A 22,129-nucleotide genomic window follows, 5' to 3' on the forward strand; every position below is an offset into this window, starting at 1 on the left:
GAAAGTGAAATCTCGTGCAGAATTAAATTATGAGAGGTTTCAATAAAGTTCATAAACATCTCTGCCTCATTGTTCAACATACAAGGTAAATACATGAACTACAGCTCCAAGATGAGTAAAACAGAAATACATTCACCAAAGCTACAAAATAATTTGTGTAAAAGAGAAAGGCCCACATATAGCCATTGGAATCTGAAAGGCAATCCGAGGTCAATGAGATCATAAATATCTCAGTACATATCATTTCATTCGTGTTTCTATTTCTAAAAACCTACCAGCCCATTCTTGCTATTGTGCAAATATATTAATGCTCTTCACTCCCCATTGATCAGATGATGCTATCTTTAGAAAGGGCGATTCAGATTGAAAGAGTATGGTGGCGGTGTCTGGTGCTCCTTGAACATCTCAACATTAGCGGGAACTCCTACTCGATAAAGCTAGATAGAATATACCACTATAATGGCTGATGTTTGAATTGAGTCCAAGTGTTAGGAAGGAGCCAAGCAAATTTTACTCTCCTTCAGAATGCTGTACTTGATCTAGTGCCAATTGATACTGGCATCGGATGTCCTTAGTACAAAATTCTAAATCCTAATCAATAGGTATCCTTTATTTCGTAAGCTCAAATTATCTGGAATACATTAAACACAAGGTTATTGTGGCTCAGGGTCAGTCAAGTGGATTGAAGTCCCAGACAAACGACAGCTGTTTTCAGTGTTAAACACCGAATCATTATCATCTGGTTCCCCATAACAGCAAGCACTGTGTCCACCTCACAGTTTAATATTAAAACCCTAGTGCATTATTATAAATGTAAGGGAACTAATACACGAGTGTTCTTACCTTCGACTTAGTATCAGACTTTGCCGTTCCATCTGCTTTATTGTTGGCTTTCTGTGTTGGTGGTAATTTTCCTTCCCCAAGCGCCATCATCTCAGGACTGGGAGCCATACCTGTGTGAAGAAGATGTTAAATACTGAAGTAGTACAAGGTTCATTATTCAGACTTAATTGACTCTACGGCTTTCACCCTTCTACCAAGTTTTAAATATTTTTATCACGGTTTCTGTCACGGTTTTCGTAGTCCATGAGTTATGAATTATGAATACAAAATATAAACTAGACCACAAGGCTATTTTTTTGCCTTTTTGCATTTAGTGATTAGGAACAATACAATAACTGAAGGAAGTATTTGTGGCAACTGTATGCTCAAACAGCATGCTGAATGTTAAGCAACATTGTTGCATCATATTAAAGAAATGCCCTTTTTATAACATGTTAAATTAAGGCCTTTCATGTCTGAAAGAATGAATAGGAAATTGTCCAATGATAAAACTTGAAAAACATGTGAATTGACTGTTCATCCAACTTCTGTACATAGCATTTGGCTGGAGCCAAAGCGGCATAACTTCTGATTCATTCATTTATCGGTGACCACTTTTGGTTAGCCTTGGTATATAAATTGGAGTGGTAAAAGTGTCAATATTTTCATCGAAATAATAGGAAAAATATTTACACGATTTAATTTAACTTACCAAAAATTCATTTAAAAACACATTCATCGTGCTTACTGTAACATCAATCACAGTATGCATCAAAATCGGAATTTGAGCTCTGTTATATTTAAACAGCCACTGTTAGTCCCTAACAATGAGCTGCACTCATCTTTTCAGTCAGGATGCAATCCTGTCTCATATCTCAACCTCACTGCTCAAATCGATGGGTGCAACCCCAGTTCTCACAAGCTACCATACCCAGCCATGGGAAAATTGTGGGTTCCTGACAAAGCAGTGCCTAACTACAGGAAGAGAAGAGGTTCACAACAGTTTCAAAGCACTGTGGTTCGCCGTAGAGCTGTGCACACCAGCAGAAAAGGCTGGAGTTTACACCAAATCCATGGAATAACAGCACCACTTGACACAGCTTCCTATAAATAATGTAATAATGACCTCTTTTAGTACCAATTCCAGTTCCACTCTTGTTCTTGGGAATGCACACTGCGTGTTAATAGCATTTCCTAACACTTTCTGGTTACGCCTTTTAATTGACTCCCATGTCAACTTCTTCCCTTTTTTAAATTTTAGTCTATTTTTCTCTTTTGTATGTTAGGACAATTTATGTTTTTCTACATCTCTCCCCACTTATTATCGCCTTTTATTTGGTACATCCTACTGAACATGGCACACAATCTCATGCTGGGCTATGCCATTGTTGAAGATAGGGATGTTTTTGGAGTTTAATTGTCCATCACGTTGCGCATCTAGATGCGACAGCACTGCAGTGATGTGAGATTGCTGAATATTCTGTGGAATATTGATTTCGCTTTTTGGCATGCATGTCATCGTGTGTTGCAATTTCACCACACAGGCACCTCCTTCTTATGCCTGGTGTTGCATCAGGAACGTCTTCTGTGTTTCAAAAGTGTTCCTAATTGAATCAGGATTGATCCTCTGGTTTGATCAAACAGTAAGGATATATCATGCCATGAGAATGAATGATTCTAGCAAACATTTCTGCTGTTAGTGATGATCCACATTGCCTCATGGATTCCCAGGTTTGAACTGCCAGATTTATTCCATGTGTATTCAAGAGGACAATCACAAATCTGACAACAAGCAATACTAGCCTCATCACTAATCAATGCAAAGTCAACATAATTCGTTTTTGCATTTGTTTTATCAGAAGCTAATGAAAATGCATATGATATTTTGCAACTTTGTCTGAAACGAGTACTTTTGAAATAGTGTGTCATATTACAAGAATCATGGAATTGATATGCACACATAACATCTTTCGATAACAATATAATAAGACTAAACAATCTATTCTCAATTTGCTGACGGATGAATATATATTAAGACAGGATTCTGAACAGTGTGTTCAACTGAATGACACTTTTGCAGTTGGCCAAGAGACCAGCCACAGTCTCCGATGAAAGTTTCAACTGAACCGTGCGCTATGCTAAAATTATTGCTTACAAAATGTGAATAAGCTTCTCTTAAGAAATCTTCTGGCATCTACCTAGCAAGATGAGAAACATTACCACGTTGCCACTATGCTGAAGACATATATTGGAGTTATAACGTCTGTGCCATTACCTGCAGAACTATTTGCCATGTTTCCAGCCATGGAATATGGAGAACCCTGTGGATTCATCATCCCTGCCATGCTGTTCATGCCTTGATTGTAAGGTGAGGCAGAACCCATCATACCTCCTTGATTCATAGTTGGATAAGTAGATTGCCTGAATGATAAGAGGGGAAATTATAGAGTCATGCGACACCTCTGGCTGATACATAAATGTGGCATATTACAGTTTAAATATTGTTACAAAGAACACAAATGATGACGTGTGGAATGACTGATGAAGAAATGTTTATCTGTTTGTAGTGATGCGTGAAGGCACAATTCCAATACGGAAGCAATTGGGTGCCAATCCAGGCCTGAGAAATCACTGGTGGATATAGCAAAGGTCAAGTGTTCAAAGACACTGTACCTCGCCAGTGTCCTGCAATAATTCAAACACTTAAAGCTGATGGTACAACTAGGACACTGCTCTTAACCAAAACAAAAGTTTAGTATCAGATCTTAAGCACACGAGGTTTCAGCGTCTTTAGCTAATTTTCCTCATACAATCAGGTTGTAACTGATTTGTTTTTTAATGCCTTTTTACCATTGGGTGGCACAACACTGAAGCTGGAGGAGCCGCTCTCCCCATCAGCGCCAGAGACTGGAATTCAACCCTGACCTCAAGAGCAGTCTGTGTGAAGTTAACATGTTCTTCTTGTGATTGCATTGGTTTGGCTTCCAAGTGCTCCAGATTCCTCCAGCATTGCTAAAGCATACAGGTTGGTAGTTATTTGGCCACTGAAAATTGTCCATAGTATGTAGAGTTGTGGTAGAATCTGAGGGGAATTGATGAGAATGTGGGCACAAAAAAGGGATTAGTGCAATATTCATGTAAATGGGTTATCAAAGGTTAGCATAGACTCATTGGGCTGAAAGGCCCATTTCCATGCTGTATCTCTGACTAATGGTATAATTTAAATGACCTAATGAGCAAAACTTAATCTAACAATTTTGATTATTTTTTTCCACCGATACTAATTGTAGAGGTGGTGACCTTGACCTTGTAGAATTCTCCTATTCATGGGAAGTGCTGTAAAACTCAGTCCAATTGTCCCAGCTCAACGCACCTCATCTGTTCATTTAATTATTTATTTTTAAGGGCAAGCCTCCTTGTTCTGGAATACTCTACTCAATTAGTTTAGTGAACTGCTATTGATATGCGTGCTGCGCTTGCAATAATCACCCAAGCATTGAAAAACAAAAGATATCATTAACAAATTAAACTTATTGATCTGTTGAGATTTACTTCATAAACTTAATTAGCATATTCTAAGCCATAATATTTTGACCATTTTATTTTCTAGCTGTCTGTTTAATATATTTGAGTCTTGTTAAGATGCTGTTCATCTTTATTCCATCTCTCCCTCACAATTTAGTTTTCAGAGAGTAGTCACTAGTTCCATGCAATTATTAATTTTTGAGTACCTGATATAATTGAAAGTCTCTGATTCAGAGGTTCTGGGAGAAACCTTGTTACACAGAACTAAACGCTTGTAAAATCACCACTAACATTATTTATCGATTTTATAGCAATTGTTCAAGTTCAAGTTCAAGTTCAAGTTTATTGTCAGTTTGTGTTCACAATACATAACAAAACGTTAAAACCAAAAAAAAAAAATCAGGAACGTTGGAAATAGTTCCATAGATGTCTGGAACAACTATATTGGGTACACCAGTCATTGAAAGTGGGCATGCAGGTGCAGCAGGCAGTGAAGAAAGCGAATGGTATGTTAGCTTTCATAGCAAAAGGATTTGAGTATAGGAGCAGGGAGGTTCTACTGCAGTTGTACAGGGTCTTGGTGAGACCACACCTGGAGTATTGCGTACAGTTTTGGTCTCCAAATCTGAGGAAGGACATTATTGCCATAGAGAGAGTGCAGAGAAGGTTCACCAGACTGATTCCTGGGATGTCAGGACTGTCTTATGAAGAAAGACTGGATAGACTTGGTTTATACTCTCTAGAATTTAGGAGATTGAGAGGGGATCTTATAGAAACTTACAAAATTCTTAAGGGGTTGGACAGGCTAGATGCAGGAAGATTGCTCCCGATGTTGGGGAAGTCCAGGACAAGGGGTCACAGCTTAAGGATAAGGGGGAAATCCTTTAAAACCGAGATGAGAAGAACTTTTTTCACACAGAGAGTGGTGAATCTCTGGAACTCCCTGCCACAGAGGGTAGTCGAGGCCAGTTCATTGGCTATATTTAAGAGGGAGTTAGATGTGGCCCTTGTGGCTAAGGGGATCAGAGGGTATGGAGAGAAGGCAGGTACGGGATACTGAGTTGGATGATCAGCCATGATCATATTGAATGGCGGTGCAGGCTCGAAGGGCCGAATGGCCTACTCCTGCACCTAATTTCTATGTTTCTATGTTTCTATATAAAAGCAGTGTTTTTATCTGTGGTGAAAGATAACATCAACGGCTGTTTTCCCCTTCTACCTTACCATTTCCTCGGCACCAAGGAATATTTGGCTGGAAAACCAGTAGGTTGTATTGCTGCTTGATACACCCACAATCTCAGTGATTGGATGCTCAGCCTGCTTGAAGTTGTTTACTGGTTAGATTTAATTTCTGTGAAATCACACTAATCAATTCCCAGTTCAACTTCAGTCCCAAACCTCCTCATTACCCTCACTGCAGAAATGGAGACTAATTAGACTTCATAGGAAAAGACAGGGAGCAAACAGGCCCTGAATTCACAACCGTAATACCTTCCACTCCAATGCAACAGACAGGTCTACCTGGATATCAATTTCTGAGATGGACACATTTACATGCACACCATAAGAAATCCAAATTCACGAATCTCCACTGCAGACTCACGTCCCCACCCCAACAATTTAAGCCCAATTGTTAACTTTAACCAATTAAGGTTCCATTAGTCTGCTCTCAGCCATTTTTGAAATGAACCCAGATTACAACAGCACATTTCATTATAACATGTTAATAAAAATAAAAATGTGACATCTAAAATTCAACCTTCCCAAAATATTTATTCCCTTGAACTTCTCATTTCATGCTGTTTTCTGTTGCTTAATTTTATTCTTCCAGCCATTTGGTCAATGATGCACTTACCTATTCTGTACCGAATTTGCTGCTGCGTGCATTGCAGCAACTGCTGTGTCCTGAGCCTTGCGGTTCATAGTTGGTGGCGGGCACATCCCTGAGGTCATTTGTGCTGATAGATTTGCTGTGTTCTGGGTCATGTTGCCTCCATATGGACGATTACCCATCGCTACAGGGCCTATTCTCCCAGGCGGCATTCCAGCATAAGGTGGTGCTGGACCCTGACCATGCATTTGGTTGCCAGCAGACATGGCATTCATGGTGCCTCCTAAGTTGTAGTTTGCACTGGACATTGCGTTATAGTTGGGTTGTCTGGGGTAGCCTCCTGTTTAAAAGAATTGTAGAACAAAATAAAATAAGTGCCCTTGTTCATCAGAAATAATAGAATATGTTGGAATTAATTAGGCATGAGCTAGAGAGAGAGAAATTGTTATTGTTTTAGCTCAATGAGCTTATATCTGTGCTTTGCTTTTACCAATAAAACTGAGCCAATGTCATCCAGCACATTTAATACAATCACCGCTGATTCTCTAATTTAAGTCCACTTAAGTCCTGATCCCATACCGCTTAATTTAAAAAAAAAAGTTCACACACCATCTGAACAGACTTGAACTTGCGACCTTCTAGTTTAAAGCATACACTCTGCGATCTGAATTATCCAGATTCAATTCAACCCTTCAATGCTGATTTAAAGGGCAAAATGTGATTCAACTGTTTGGTATTAGGGCAACAGAAACTCATGATAACTGAATTAGTCGTAGTCAATTAAATGACTACTTTTTGGCACCTGAGCTGCCAATAGCTATTGGTCCTCTTGTAAATTCGAACAAATTCTTCCACACTATATCTCTAAAGTCTAAAGCATCTCCAGAGATACTGCCTGTAGTTAAGTTACCCCAGCATTTTATGTCTGGGAATCTGTTGTAATTTCATCCCATTAATTTCTCCAATACTTTTTAAATCAATTATGATTTTATTAATTCCTTTAAAACTGTTGCTCACCACTAATTCTAGAAGGCTGCAAGTCTTTGTTTTTATAGCAAACATGCTGATATCTGAGAAAACAAGCAGCTCATCTATTAAGCACCTTTCCATCTTACAGTCCAAAGAGAATTGCATTAATTCACAATGTTTCAACAAGTTTCAACTCTACCATTCATATTTGTCGCACAAAACATGAAGCTCACCTTGAGGTGCGTACTGAGCACCTTGAGGTCCATAATTTCCAGAATTATTCTGCTGATATGGGCTCATTGCAGCATGCATCTGGCTCCCAGATGACTGACGTGGGGACAGTGCTGACCCTGTTTGTGGGGAGTTGTATTGAGGCAGTTGGGGAGGTCTCTGCAAATAGCCTGTTAAGAAGTGAAAAGGAAGAATTATATCAAAACAGAATATAGGTGAATGCAGAGTCACATCTCACTGTGAAAGTTATGAGGAGCACCTTACCAACATTCCTAATTATTGTCAAGGCAGTAGTGTCAATATTTTGAACCACTGAGGTCCACACGGCTAAAGGCGTGGCCACTGCACTACTTGGTAGGGAGTTCCAGTGATTGGATCCATTGATAATAAAGAAATGGTGATACATTTCTAAGTCATGACGATTTACAACTTAGGGGGAGGAGCTGCAGGCAGCTACAATCCAATATTGCTCCTTTGCCCTAAACAGTGGAAATCATCAGTTTAGGTGGTTTTTAGTTTTAGAGATGCAGTGTGGAAACAAACCCTTTGGCCCACCAAGTCCATGCCAACCAGCAATCCCTGAACATTAGTTCTATCCTACAAACTGGGGACAATTTACAGAAGCCTGTTAACCTACAAACCTGGAGGAAATCTGACCACCTGGAGAAAACCTACGCGGTCATAGGGAGAGCGCACAAATTCAGTATAGACAAACACCCGTAGTCAGAATTGAACCCAGGTCCCTGGCACTGTAAGGCAGAAACTCTACTGCTGCTCCACCGTGCCACCCTAAAGTGCTCCATTCTAGGTAGCATCCTGTGAATTTCTTCTCCATTCTTTCTAATGGAATACGTTATGGAATGGAATACTTTATTGTCACATGTGACAAGGCACTGTGAAATTTGTTGCTTGCATAGAATGCTACCACTGCTGTTCTGCAGTGTAACAACCAGAAATGTACACAATACTCCAAGTGTAGCCCGACCAAAGCTTTGCCCAGCTGCAAAATATCCCAACTCTTGTCCCCAATGCCTTGGCCTATGAAGGCAATCATACCAAATGCCTTCTTCACTATCTCATCTACCTACGCCTGTTAAAAAAAAATCCAGATAATATATTAAATTAAATTGCCCAATGTGATAGGTTTGAATATTTCCTGACTGTTAGCCCATATTTATAGATTATTAGTTTGACAATTAACATGCCATGCACCCATTCACACCCCACAAAGTTCTGAGTTTATTCAGAATGTGAACGAGTCTCATATCAGAAAGATTGCTAGTTCAGTGCCTGGTCAATAGTTAGTTAACTGAAGGTACACAAAAATGCTGGAGAAACTCAGCGGGTGCAGCAGCATCTATGGAGCGAAGGAAATAGGCAATGCTTCGGGACAAAACCTTTCTTCAGACTGATGGGGGGTGGGGGGAGGCGGGGAGGGCCCTCGGCTCCTCCTCCTTTTTCCTTTCTTTTCCACGCCTCCCCCCACCCATCAGTCTGAAGAAGGGTTTCGGCCCGAAACGTTGCCTATTTCCTTCGCTCCATAGATGCTGCTGCACCCGCTAAGTTTCTCCAGCATTTTTGTGTACCTTCGATTTTCCAGCATCTGCAGTTCCTTCTTAAACAGTTAGTTAACTGATCTCACTTGTTTAGGCATGGACCTTTGCACTTTTGAAAGGAATAATAAATAGTTGAGAATGCAGGGAAGAAGTCAGTGGAATTAAGTTTTTCGATTACACCAAAGAACTGCCAAAGACACGATAAGATGAATAGACTCCCGTATAGCAAGCATTGAGGCAACAATGATTGAAATTCTTACAACGAACAAGTACCAGAGAGCAACTGGTAGCTAAAACTGTACCATCCCACATAAGTAAAAAAAAGAATTAGCCAGAAAAAGAAAATCCTTTCAGCCCTGAAATTTGTTAGTACACAATTTTCTTGCAGCATCCAAGATGATACCTGTGGCATGCTCTACCAAGTGTATTTATTATAGGGTGATTTCACGAAAGGTCACTGGAGCGTAGATCCGCACCCACGTGACCGAAAATTTTAACTGGGGGACAAGCGTCACTTCCGGCACATGTTAGTGAATGGGAAAACACGCACTTTCACACCCGTTAAAAACATCGAAAACGGCCAGGTTTTGAGCTGCAATTTACTGAGCCAGTCGGGGTGACTGTGAGGCACAGCTACCTAAATTTACAGTTTAAAAAAAAGATAGAAACTAAGGTAAATACAAGAGGGAGCTGAAGGGGCAATATAAGCGGAAGTTGATAGCGGACATTTTTCGTGGAGATTTAAAGATCCAAAATATCGGGAATTATCGCGTTTGCTCGCTGCATTTCATCAAAAGTGGCATTATTGGCTTTGTTATCTTTATTCATTTGTTAGATGAAAAGTATTAAAAGTTAGAAATCCTTCAGTAAAATTGCCAAATCGCCCATGGTTCTCGGGTGGGTTTTAACATGCAAAATGAACATGCTTCTGAAGCTACATTCACCATTTAAATATCCGTGAATCATAAATGCGTCTTGAAATAAATTTTACTCAGATGCAAGCTAAGGAATGGTATAATTGTCAGCTGTTCATTTGACAAAATCAGGACATTTTATTATTAGCCAAAAAATGTCCTGATTTTGTCAAATGAACAGCTGACAATTATACCATTCCTTAGCTTGCATCTGAGTAAAATTTATTTCAAGACGCATTTATGATTCACGGATATTTAAATGGTGAATGTAGCTTCAGAAGCGTGTTCATTTTGCATGTTAAAACCCACCCGAGAACCATGGGCGATTTTGCAATTTTACTGAAGGATTTCTAACTTTTAATACTTTTCATCTAACAAATGAATAAAGATAACAAAGCCAATAATGCCACTTTTGATGAAATGCAGCGAGCAAACGCGATAATTCCCGATATTTTGGAACTTTAAATCTCCACGAAAAATGTCCGCTATCAACTTCCGCTTATTTTGCCCCTTCAGCTCCCTCTTGTATTTACCTTAGTTTCTATCTTTTTTTTTTTACTGTAAATTTAGGTAGCTGTGCCTCACGGTCACCCCGACTGGCTCAGTAAATTGCAGCTCAAAACCTGGCCGTTTTCGATGTTTTTAACGGGTGTGAAAGTGCGTGTTTTCCCATTCACTAACATGTACCGGAAGTGACGCATGTCCCCCAGTTAAAATTTTCGGTCACGTGGGTGCGGATCTACGCTCCAGTGACCTTTCGTGAAATCACCCTATTGGTTTTCACTCTCAGTGAATGAATTGACTCTGCTCACCTCGGTCCTGCCCCATCGCAGATGGATTCATGGTGGGGTGAAGAATTCCATCAGATTGTCCACTTGAAGGGCGGGGTGGCATCTGGTTACCTAGCGAGTAAAGAATTTGCATTGGTTGCTAACCAAACGAATGAGGTATTGCACAGCATGCGATGGTAGCAAAATTGGGATTACTGGGAGAGACGGTTGAGAATAATTTGAACTAAGAGTTGGCAGCAACATGCACACACAAACACACACATACCTGGTACAGCTGCTGGGGACAACGGCCCCGACCTGGACTGTGTTACACTAGCTGGCGATCCTACAGGTGAAGGAGATGGGCCACGGATTCCAGGCAGATGGGGGGAAGTATGAGGAGAGAAAGGTGACTGTGCAGGGTTACTTTGCTCTCCTTGACTGCTGGAGATTCCAGATGTACTCACACCTGGGCTCAGCGCTCCTTCTGTCCCGGTCGGCAAATCATCGATGGAACCAGACAGATCCTAAAAATCCATGGGCACAATCAGTTCACCTGCATTTGTATCAGATTTTTCTCAAATAATAATTATAATCTTTGAATATTACTATGGCAATAATTGTTAGAAGAAGTCAGAATGTGCATAATAGGATTTGTTACACAAAATGTAAACTAGTTTTCTTTATTGTTTGCAAGCAATAACCTGAATTTAACATATTTACTGCAACTCCTTTGTTCCATGTTTTTTTCCCTGAACTCGTTTCTAATCAGCGACCTAACTGGCAAAAAAAATCTGCTGATCTCCAATATCCACGGCTTGTCCTGCTGCCAAAATCCTCGAAGCTGAAAGCATTGTTCCATATTCACACACTGAAAACCTTACAGCAATGACACCAAAACCAAGCACCAAAAAACAGCACCAAATTGTGCAAATTGTAATGACTGAAATCTCAAAATATTTATTTGATTCCAAAATAAATCAGTGCATTTGCTTTGGGGGAGATGCTGATGCTCTGCAAATATCCAAAACGTTTTCAGTTAGCATTCAAATAGGCATGAGAAAATCTACAAACAATTTTTTTTTTTTTTTTTTTTAAGAGTGGAGATGTGAAGGGGATAGGTGAGAAAGTAGTGGGAATTCAGTGAGGAAGGGGTTAGCTTTAGGAATGGTATGTTTAAAACATCACTGCTCAGCAGGGTAGATGTTCAGCATCCCACAAACTTTGAGGAAGTAATGGTTTTTGCAAAACCTTCAAACCCCACCTCTGGGGAAATATTGAAGTTAAGCTTTCACTTAAAAATACGTGGTGAAAGTTGGGGTGGGGTTGACAGGAGGACGAGTAGTTATGAATAATCCTGCCACGTTTTAAGTATAGCCCTGACTGGCACAGCTTGTCGGTCTGGGATTACCATCCTCTCAGGCATAATGACATCATCACATCACATTTAAATTACTGGAACTACTTTTTTCTTGGTCTTTGAAAATGTCTTCAAAGCATTTGACAACAATTGAATAATTAGCAGGACAGGACAAGGGCGAGAGTTAAACTTCCTGTGTACAGAAGTCATACTGCAATTACCATTTGTCAAAGACCTTGCATTGTTGTAACCAAACTTAATTGTCTTTTACAATTTCATTTTTGTTTGAGAATGTGAAAGCCCTAATATTTCACAGCATTTCATTAAATATAATTTGGACTATACACTTAACATACAAATTTTTTACTGCACCACAAACTCATCTCACCTGTACTCTCCCCAAAGGTCAATTAATCCACCTCTTAACCAGCTCACTATTCAGCTTCAAATCATAAACTCTGAGGAAGTTTTCTACACTAAAACTATCACACCATCTTCAAATCATTATATATAAATGTTGTTTCAGATGAAGCTATAACTGAGGAAAAATACCAGGCAGGCCTTCAACTGGCAAACTGCATCTCAGCAGCAGTTTAAATCGGCTATAATAATGATGCAAGGAAGCTGCATCATTTTTACCACAGGGCACAAACTCACTTCTAGTCACATGAATACTCCCCACCCACCCACAGACCCCATTAAACAAGCAAAGACAATAATCACAAACAATCAAATATTAGGCTTCTGGAATTAACTTGGCCTGTTTTACACTAGACTGTCTGCTTTTTAACTATCTTACAAAATGGTGGTTAAAGAGAAAATGGCAGCCGCAAAACCTTGTCCTGTACGGAATGCTTAAAAAATCTGGCTTATTCTCGAGGCAAAAGCTAACAGATAGAACCAATACATAGGTTATGATGTATTATAAGTTAAAATTTAAACAGTTTGCTCTTAAGTCAGCTGCATGGCACAGATATACACACACACACTAGCTCATAAGCATTCCAGGTTTAATACTGCAATGTCATCCTACAAACACTACTGCCCTGTAGTATTATATAAAGCTGCTTTCATTATAAGCAACAAATTTAAATATTTGAGTTTGCATTAAATACAAATGTTGATTTTACTCATCTAGAATTTGTAATGTTAATGGTACCACATTGAAATTGAGGAGACAGAAAGCACCCAGGATATTTATGCTGACACCAGCAGGAAATTGCAGCAAGGGAATCCACTATTGACAAGATTTCACACATGCCATGAAGCACAATGTTATACAACTCCACAAAAAAAAGCCAAAGTAAACAATTCCCAGTCGTGGCCAATAGAAATTGCTATCGCATCCCGACCCCACATTGTTGACCTGCAGTGTGTGCGAGATTCAGTCTCGCGCTAACATGATTGCTCTCTCATCTTAAAAATGCTTATTACTCTGCCAACATTTACATTTGTAAACAATAACAATCTGAGTGGATTGGTTTGTCTCACACGCTTTCCATGTGCTTTCGATTTATTGCCCATCTGCCATTACCATCAAAATACTGGAAGCTATCCAAGTATTTCACACTGAATCTCACACTCCTGGCTGGCTCCCTAACAAAAGCCTTGAGCTTTCTTTTGAAATCCTGCCCAGTTTTATTTCAGGCTCTGACCTGATGAATGAGAGTTGAATACTCCAAGGAGTTTATTTATTCATTCATTTTTTTTAAGGATGCTATTGCCGATGGCTAGGCCAGCATTTATTGCCCATCAGATGGCCCTTCGTGGTAGTAGAAATTGTGGGTTTCAAAAGTGCTGTCAGAGCAGCTTTGGCAAGTAATCGCAAGAGACGTTGTTGATAGTGCACACTGTAGCCACAGTATGACAGTCATGGAGGGAAATGAATGTCAAAGATAGTGGATGTATTGCCAATCAAACAGGATGATTTGTCCTGCACAGATTCAAGTTTCAGAACTGTTGATAGAGCTGCATTTAATCTGGGCTAGTATGGAGTATAACATTAAATTCCCATTGTATGCCTTATAGATAGTGGAAAGGCTTTGGAATGTGAGACGTGTTACTTAGCACAGGATACCTAGCTTTGCATATGCAGTGAATGTGTTCACTCACTGCCACCTCCTATACATTTAACCACTCTTGCCACGGTCCCTCTTTAGACAATGCTCCCCTCTGCCCAAACAACGTTGCCACGCAAATCAGAACACTTTCTATACCATCCCTCAAAATAATTCCTCTCAAAATAAAAATATTCTCTTCACCTGGAATAATCAAGCAATAACATCCCGACACACTCAAGTCTTAGACCACTCAACCCCCAAGAGTAAATGTGTAGGAAGCGCGGGCCTGGCGATCGTTTCTTCTGAACATCGGCGAGACCAAGCGCAGGCTTAACGATCGTTTCGCTGAACACCTCCGCTCAATCTGTCTTAACCTTCCCGATCTTCCGGTTGCTCAGCACTTAAACTCCCCCACCCATTCCCAATCTGACCTTTCGGTCCTGGGCCTCCTCCATTGTCAGAGTGAGGCCCAGCGCAAATTGGAGGAACAGCACCTCATATTTTGCTTGGGCAGCTTACACCCCAGCGGTATGAACATTGACTTCTCTAACTTCAAATAGCCCTTGCTTTCCCTCTCCCCATCCCTTCCCCCTGCCCAGTTCTCCCACCAGTCTTACTGTCTCCGACTACATTCTATCTGTCCCGCCCACTCCCCTGACAGTCTGAAGGGTCTCAACTGAAACGTCATCCATTCCTTCTCTCCAGAGATGCTGCCTATCCCACTGAGTTACGCCAGCATTTTGTGTCTACCTTAGATTTAAACCAGCATCTGCAGTTCTTTCCTACACATTAAATTTAAATGTTGACTCTCTCTCTCTCCAAAAGACATTGGAAAGTTTCCTTCTGATGGGCATTTTTTCCAGGTTTAGAGAAGCTGTAACCAAAACTGTGAGTAACAGAATGTTCATTCTCATTGAATGGCGGTGCTGGCCCGAAGAGCCGAATGGCCTAGTCCTGCACCTATTGTCATTCCAATGAAGGTAATCTCTGTAAACATCAGTTAGTCTTTAGTTTGAGATACAGGGTATAAACAGGCCCTTTGGCCCACCTAGTCTGTACTGACCAACGATCGCCCCCTATCCTACACACTCGGATCAATGTTACCGAAACCAATTAACCTACAAACCTGTATATCTTTGGCGTGTGGGAGCAAACCGGAGCACCTGGAGAAAACCCACACGGTCACAGGGAGAATGTACAAATTCCGTACAGACAGCACCAGCACCCGTAGTCAGGATCGAACCTGGTTCTCTGGCGCTGTAAGGCAGCAACTCTACTGCTGTACCACTGTGGCACCCCGAGTTAATGAGGGGCACTACGTACTGAACATGGTCAGACTGAAAACCATACGCAACATAGTTTATAGATCATAGCCCTTATTTATGACAACTAAATTAAATTGATGAAGACAAAGTGCTGGAATAACTCAGCATCTCTGGAGGACTTTTAGTTGGACCCTTCATCAGCCTGAAGAAGAGTCCCAACCCAAAACATCACCAATCCACATGTTCCAGAAATACTGCCTGACCCGCCGAGTTACCTCAGCACTTTGTCTTTAAATCGGCATCTGCGGTTCCTTGTTTCCACTTCGCTCTTACATATATATACACATACACACACACACACACACACACACACACATGTTGTTTGACTTGCTGAATATTTCTAATGTTTCCACTGATCCACGTTTACAGTTTTTGCTTTGAGCGAGTAGTGATTAATCCTAACACTGAGACAATATTCTAAGGAAGTTGATGCCATAAGCTGTCTACTGGATCAATGACCAAAAATCCAGATAGAAGATATTTTTTGCCACAAACTGTAAATGATCCCAAACTCCATAAAGTGGTGGTCACCAAAACTTACAAATGAGGTAAAAGTAAATTAAAGGTAAAAAAGTAACACCAGAAAGCTTTCGGGTCAGCCCATTAATTGCTGCTTATTTCCTCTATTTCTTTAATTTGTTGCAACTTCAGTTATTTCTGATCAATCTCAAACTCCTCCCAATGTCCACAACATCATCCACCCCATTAAAAGTCATGAGGCACCAGCGTTGACTTTTCACAGAAGGAAGTTCAGTCCAACTAGTTGCAATCTCCCAAATCTCACTTCCTGAAAAAGACAAATCATTGAATGCAGGTGCAGACTGACGCAGTGCATTCAAATTCAAAGCTCACATTTAAATTCACAGCTCTCATGCCTTTATGGCTTGTTTCAATAGCAACAATTCTCATGTCATGCATATTATGAAGCCTTATTGAGAAGGAAGGGGACGGAAGTATAAACTCTGAAGGTACCATCTCTGAACAATCTTATTAAATGGCACAGGAGGCTCCAGGCCCTTATTCAATTCATAAGTTGAATCCTTGACACCCATTTAGTTACTGACAAAGTTCCTGATCATTGTAATTAAGTGCAGAAATGAAATCACGATCTGTGGAGCTCAGTGATGCCGCCTTACTTTAATGATCTTCAAGGAACTAAGTCTTGAAGGATTATTCTCTTCAAAGCAAAGTAGAAGCAAGGAGGCAAAACAACACTTAGTTGAAAACATTTCAACTAATTTATTTCAATATAAATCGACATGCTTGCTTACTCAAGACCTAACACTAACAAACTAAAGAAAGAACAAACCAATGTCTCCCATTCAACCTGAAATCTTATGACTCAGGTAAAAATCAATGAACAATGCTTATGACTACGGTGGCAGGTGGGGGGGGAGGGGGGCGCAGAGCTAGAGGAAACAAAATAAAGTTGTAAGAAAGAACTGCAGATGCTGGTTTAAATCGAAGGTAGCCACAAAATGCTGGAGTAACTCAGTGGGTGGAGGCTGCATCTCTGGAGAGAAGGAATGGGCAACGTTTCGGGTCGAGACCATTCAGCTTTAACGCATTAGCTACCCGATGACAGGGAAATGGTAACGTCTGCGGCACTTGGGGCTATTTAAAAGGATTATGATTGTTATGCTAATTATTTACTTTAACTCATAAAATACCAACACACAAGAGTTTCTGCGTCCACCACAATTACAGCAATGACTGTTTGCTCTGTCCCCAAAGCACAAGTGGCTGGAGAAGAATAACTATTTAAAGAGCACTTGCTCGATAAGAACAATGGGAATATTTTTGACAGAAACAATGACTCTCTCCTCAGGATTCTGTCCATCAACAATCCATGAATAGAGCAAAATGTAGTTAGACACTGTGTAATGGGATTATTCAATTGTAAATTATACATCCACCGTGGCCGTATCAGTCAAGCAGGATGTTTACATTGGAATGATTTTAACCCTTAAATAGTTAACTCCTGTTCCACTGGTTTATGCATCTGTTGCAACAACATGAATTGCTGAGCTAGGTATTATAACAATATCATCTACACGACAATACAGTCAGTAACCAAATTACACAGCAGTTGATGTCTTGTAAATGGGTCAGAACATTTAAATAAGAAATCAATGTGCACTTTGGAGAAAACAATCTAATTGGACCAAAGACTCTGGGAAATAAAAGGCATCATACCTCTACTGGATTCTTGGCAAAGAAACAAAAGTGTATAAACTTATTATTTCAGACCTCCAGAGAACCTATGTACTATCAGATTCAATCGAAGAAGGAATCTTATTGACCAACAAGGATGTTTCATGTCCATGTGTGAAAATGTGCATGCATTCTTTTCCATTCTGTAACATGCTGAAGTTGATAAAAATATTTAGAATTTTATTTTTAAAACAGAAACAAGATAAGAAAAATAACAAAACTCAAATTTGCAAAATACAACTGCCGCTATATTTTAATCAGTTATCTGTGGTACTGTTACTAGAAACTAGGTTCTAATTGACTGATAATATATTTGTGAATAAGCTGTCAGTCCAGTGCAGTACTGAGGGTGCTGTTCTGCCTTCTACATGAAATGTTAAAATGAGGTTCAATCTGCTCTTTTTTTATAGATCCAATAAAAAACCAAAGGGTAAGATTGAATTATACATGCAGACAGCCTAACGGCCACGAGTTGTTTCTTAGTCAATGAATGCTTACTTTAACCAAAATACAGCACAATTTAATAATGAAGAGGTTTCTAATTGTACGCAACATTCAATCAAGTTGTTATAAATACATAGTTTCATTTCCATTTACTAACATCACAAGTACAGGTAACTTAATTACCAAAGACCAGAATTTGTCTTTAACCATTATAAGAGCTGTCACAACAGTACTGTTGTCAATTAGACTGAGTGGCCTCAAACTACGAGTCAACTTCATTCAATATTAAACATGTAAACAAATAGAAATAGGTGTATGCTTCAGAATTATGGAAGCAAAGTAAGCTATGGAAAGAGGTTATGATCAAATCCCACTACTGCAAGTATTTTTATATTTCTTTATATAAAGATAATTTTTCCGGCAACTCTATGATGCACAGACGCTGATCTTAGTTCCTGTATATTTTTTGGAATGTTATGGAACAAAAAAAAAAGCCGACATTAACCACTAGAGCAAAAGCCACCATAAACCAGCTCAGTTTTCCTGCTGGCTGGACCTCAAGTTCAAACTGCCAAATCCACACTGGAAACCACCAGGCCACAAGAGAACAACGGGCCCATCCTCGGGTCTAGGTCTTACTTTTAAGCCCGACAACAGCTGCGTCTTTTATTCCACTATTGAGCCTTCTGTCATTTAATAAGATCATGCTGATATGACTGGAACCTACACTCTGCATTCCCACAGAAACACTTTCCCCATGGTTTTCTAAATTTCATCTACCACTAGCATGAAATTATTCAATGACTCTACTATCAACTCAGTTTGAAGAATGCTTGAAATACTCGAAGCCAGAAGGATTTTTGCCTCATGGGTAAAGGACAATATATTATTAAAACAGTGACTCTAGTTCTAGATATTCCTGTAGGAAGCATCCACCATGCCATGAATTCTCAAGACCTTCATCAGTTCAATTAAGTCACCTCTCACCCGTCTTGATAGGATGCAAAATAAGTTTGCTAGAATGCTCATGTCCCACAAAGGTTAAAATGTGAAAAATGATTATGGACGCTTGGGGCAAATGGAAGTTTAAAAAATTGATATATTTCTGCTGCCTAAAGGAATTAATGGATAGAGCAAAGAATTGGGCACAAATCAGCCGTGCTTTAACAGAGGAACAGACTTCATGGGAGTGAATAAGCCTCCAACTCCTTTGTCTTTACGTAGTAAACTTTAGCAACTAAGCATCCACCCCTAGCTCTTTTCATCAATATTCTCACCTTCACAAAGCACATTTGTGGTACATTTCCAAATATGCCCTAAAAAAACAGATTTACCCAACCACCTTGACCTGCCTGACAGTAACTAGCAGACACATCAATATTTTCATTAACTTAAATTAACCTTAAGTATTCAGCTTTTGCCAAAGTCCTTATCCATGGAGTCTCCAATTCCTTGGTCACTCAATGAAATTGAAATCATGATGCAGCTTTACAAGACTTCGGTTAGGCCACATTTGGAGTATTGTGTGCGGTTCTGGTCGCCCCATTACAGAATGTAGAGGGTCTGGGAAGGGTGCAGAGGAGGTTTACCACAATAATGCCTGGATTAGGGGGTATTAGCTCCAGATAAATATTGGACAGGCTTGGACCTGAGAGATGTATATAAATTTATAAGAGGCACAAATAGTGTAAACAGTCAGAACCTTTTACCAGGATGGAAATATTAAATACTAGAGGGCATAGCTTTAAGGTAAGGACAAAGCTTAAAGGAGAAGGGCGGGGCAAGTATTTTTACACGGAGGGTAGCGAGTGCCTGGAATACACTGCCCGGGGTGGAGGTTGAAGCAGATATTAGTGGCATTTAAAAGACTTTTGAATAGGCATATGGATATGCAGGGAATGGAGGAATATGGGTTATGTGCACGCAGATATGTGATGGTCTTGGCATCATGTTCTGCGCAGACATTGTGGACCAAGGAGCCTATTCTTCCACTGTACTGTTCTATGAATTATCCTATGGCTTCTGTAAGAGACATTGGTTCCAGAAATGCTAGAGCCTAGAGAGTGCGGGTGAAGTAGATCTGAAATTAAAAGTTTTGCCCTCTTGCACTCTATTTCTCCACCCAAGATAGAATTAAAGGCAAATCATTTTGAACACCAATCATATGCAACATAATATTTTGATTTAACCCTGTAAAATGACAATGGTCTGCTGGTTAGATCCAACAATCACCCTTACAAGGGCAACATATTCTTCCTAAGACAAAGGGTCATTTTCCACCAATAGGTACATTGCACAAGGACTATAAAAACAGTATCCATCAACAACTAAATAATTTTATTACAGTATCTCAAAGCTTTAGTCAAAGCAATTAGCAAACATCTAGATCTGTGATTACAAGACTTAAAGCATACTCCTAAACTTGAAAATAGATTCGAAAATCGAACTCAAAAATTAGATTCCCCCCCCCCAAGTCTTATCAACAGGTCTTATTTAGGAGGGCAATATGCACAATTGTATTGTTCTTGTAGGAAACGAACTTGGATAACAGACAATACTTGAAACTGATTTAAATTCTAAGTTACACTCATGGAAATCAAACCACATGTTTTGAAATGAACCACTTGTAATTTCTTTGAACAGCAAACTAAATTCCACCCCACCTTCTTATCGACATTCCCAAAACACTAAAGTTCCACTAGGTTTATGTTTTTTGTGGTCATTGTTCCCCATCGCTCTGAACTTCAGAATGAGATTCCGAACAACTGACCCAAACAAAATATACTCCACCCATCCAGATTTTTGTTGAGTTGAAAACATTTTTACTAGCACAGCAGTTTATGAATCATTCACAGACCTACATTTAAATCCAATGTATATGCATTCAACAGATTTGCACGGGGTTAGTGAACCAGTGCTGATTTTAAGGTCAAGTGCATGGGAAAATGGTACTACTATTTAGTTTCCCAATTTCACATCATCAAAATTAATGTTTGATCAGGAAATCCACAAAGATATTTTCACAAAGATTTTCATTTAGAACACAAGGAAATTCCTGGATTACTGGGGAGGGAGTTGTAGTCCTAGAAATTGGTCCATATGACAATTTCCATAATCCAAAGCCACGGCATCTCTGCATGTCTCAGGAAATAAGTTTTTTTTCCCCCACATTAACCTAAATTTATTCAGTATCGCAAATTTTGCGTAGTGATTTGTGAATTTACATAATATGGGTATCCCCTATATAGGAAACATTGAAGGGGGAAAAAGGGGAGTGTTAAAAAGCGAGAAGTCGCAAAAACCACAAATGGGTGATACTTCGCCCACAGAGGTCAGAATATGAAAACAAAGTCAAACAAGTCAAAGACATACAATTTATGATCAGAGCATATAAGAGACAAAGCAAGCATAACATTGTTCCATCTAAACACATTGATACAAACTTTGAAATTGGAAATGAAAGTAATATCTAGTCAGAAACAGGTTAAAACAAACCATATAATCCCTCACCATCCCATTTATTTTTACTCCAATTCTCCCATTTAAACCAGGCTACTCACCCTATTTAATATTTGTGTGCGCACGGTCAGATTAGGCCCCACTATTTTATGCAAGCCAATGTGGCATTTCCTTGATAAAATGCTGGTGTCAACAATATACAGCAACCATGCAAAATGTATATAGCGCTTTCAGAATGTTGTTCAAGGTTTCCAAACATGCACAAAGTCAAGTAACCAATCCAATCTGTCTGTTGGTCAGCAACCTGACAGCAATAGGACAAACACAGGGCAAAAACATGTAGATTGGACACAATGAAAAGATTTTGCCAAAGTTGTTCAACCCATGACATTTGGACCCATGTGGCTGTATTGCCAAGTATAAATGTTGACAACATTCTCTACTATTAAATTCAGCAGCTAAAGGCCTCCGAGAATGAAAAACAGGCGCTAAAACCCAAATTCCTCAAAGAAAGAAAGCTTGTTACAACCCCAGTGAGGACTTGAAAAAGCGCAAGAATTCTGAAATGCACTATTTGCTTCAATACAAAGATACAACCAACCTTCACTGTCAAAAAGTGGCAGAGGTTCCGAATGCATTGTACCCTGAG

General features: G+C 39.7%; 1 protein-coding gene across 1 annotated transcript in view; it reads right to left on the reverse strand.

The window, feature by feature from the left end:
- The window catches only part of arid1a (AT-rich interaction domain 1A), an 85,504-nt gene that overhangs the window by 20,214 nt on the left and 43,161 nt on the right, over nucleotides 1-22,129 (reverse strand). Inside the window, exons 5-10 of the mRNA XM_033045089.1 lie at nucleotides 10,905-11,145; nucleotides 10,661-10,750; nucleotides 7,381-7,548; nucleotides 6,203-6,518; nucleotides 3,098-3,243; nucleotides 844-953 (exon numbers count right to left, since the gene is read on the reverse strand). Coding sequence (XP_032900980.1) covers nucleotides 844-953; nucleotides 3,098-3,243; nucleotides 6,203-6,518; nucleotides 7,381-7,548; nucleotides 10,661-10,750; nucleotides 10,905-11,145 — 1,071 coding nt within the window. The remainder of the gene's footprint in view (nucleotides 1-843; nucleotides 954-3,097; nucleotides 3,244-6,202; nucleotides 6,519-7,380; nucleotides 7,549-10,660; nucleotides 10,751-10,904; nucleotides 11,146-22,129) is intronic.

Source organism: Amblyraja radiata, chromosome 27 (assembly GCF_010909765.2).
Source record: "Amblyraja radiata isolate CabotCenter1 chromosome 27, sAmbRad1.1.pri, whole genome shotgun sequence".
Classification (NCBI taxonomy): domain Eukaryota; kingdom Metazoa; phylum Chordata; class Chondrichthyes; order Rajiformes; family Rajidae; genus Amblyraja; species Amblyraja radiata.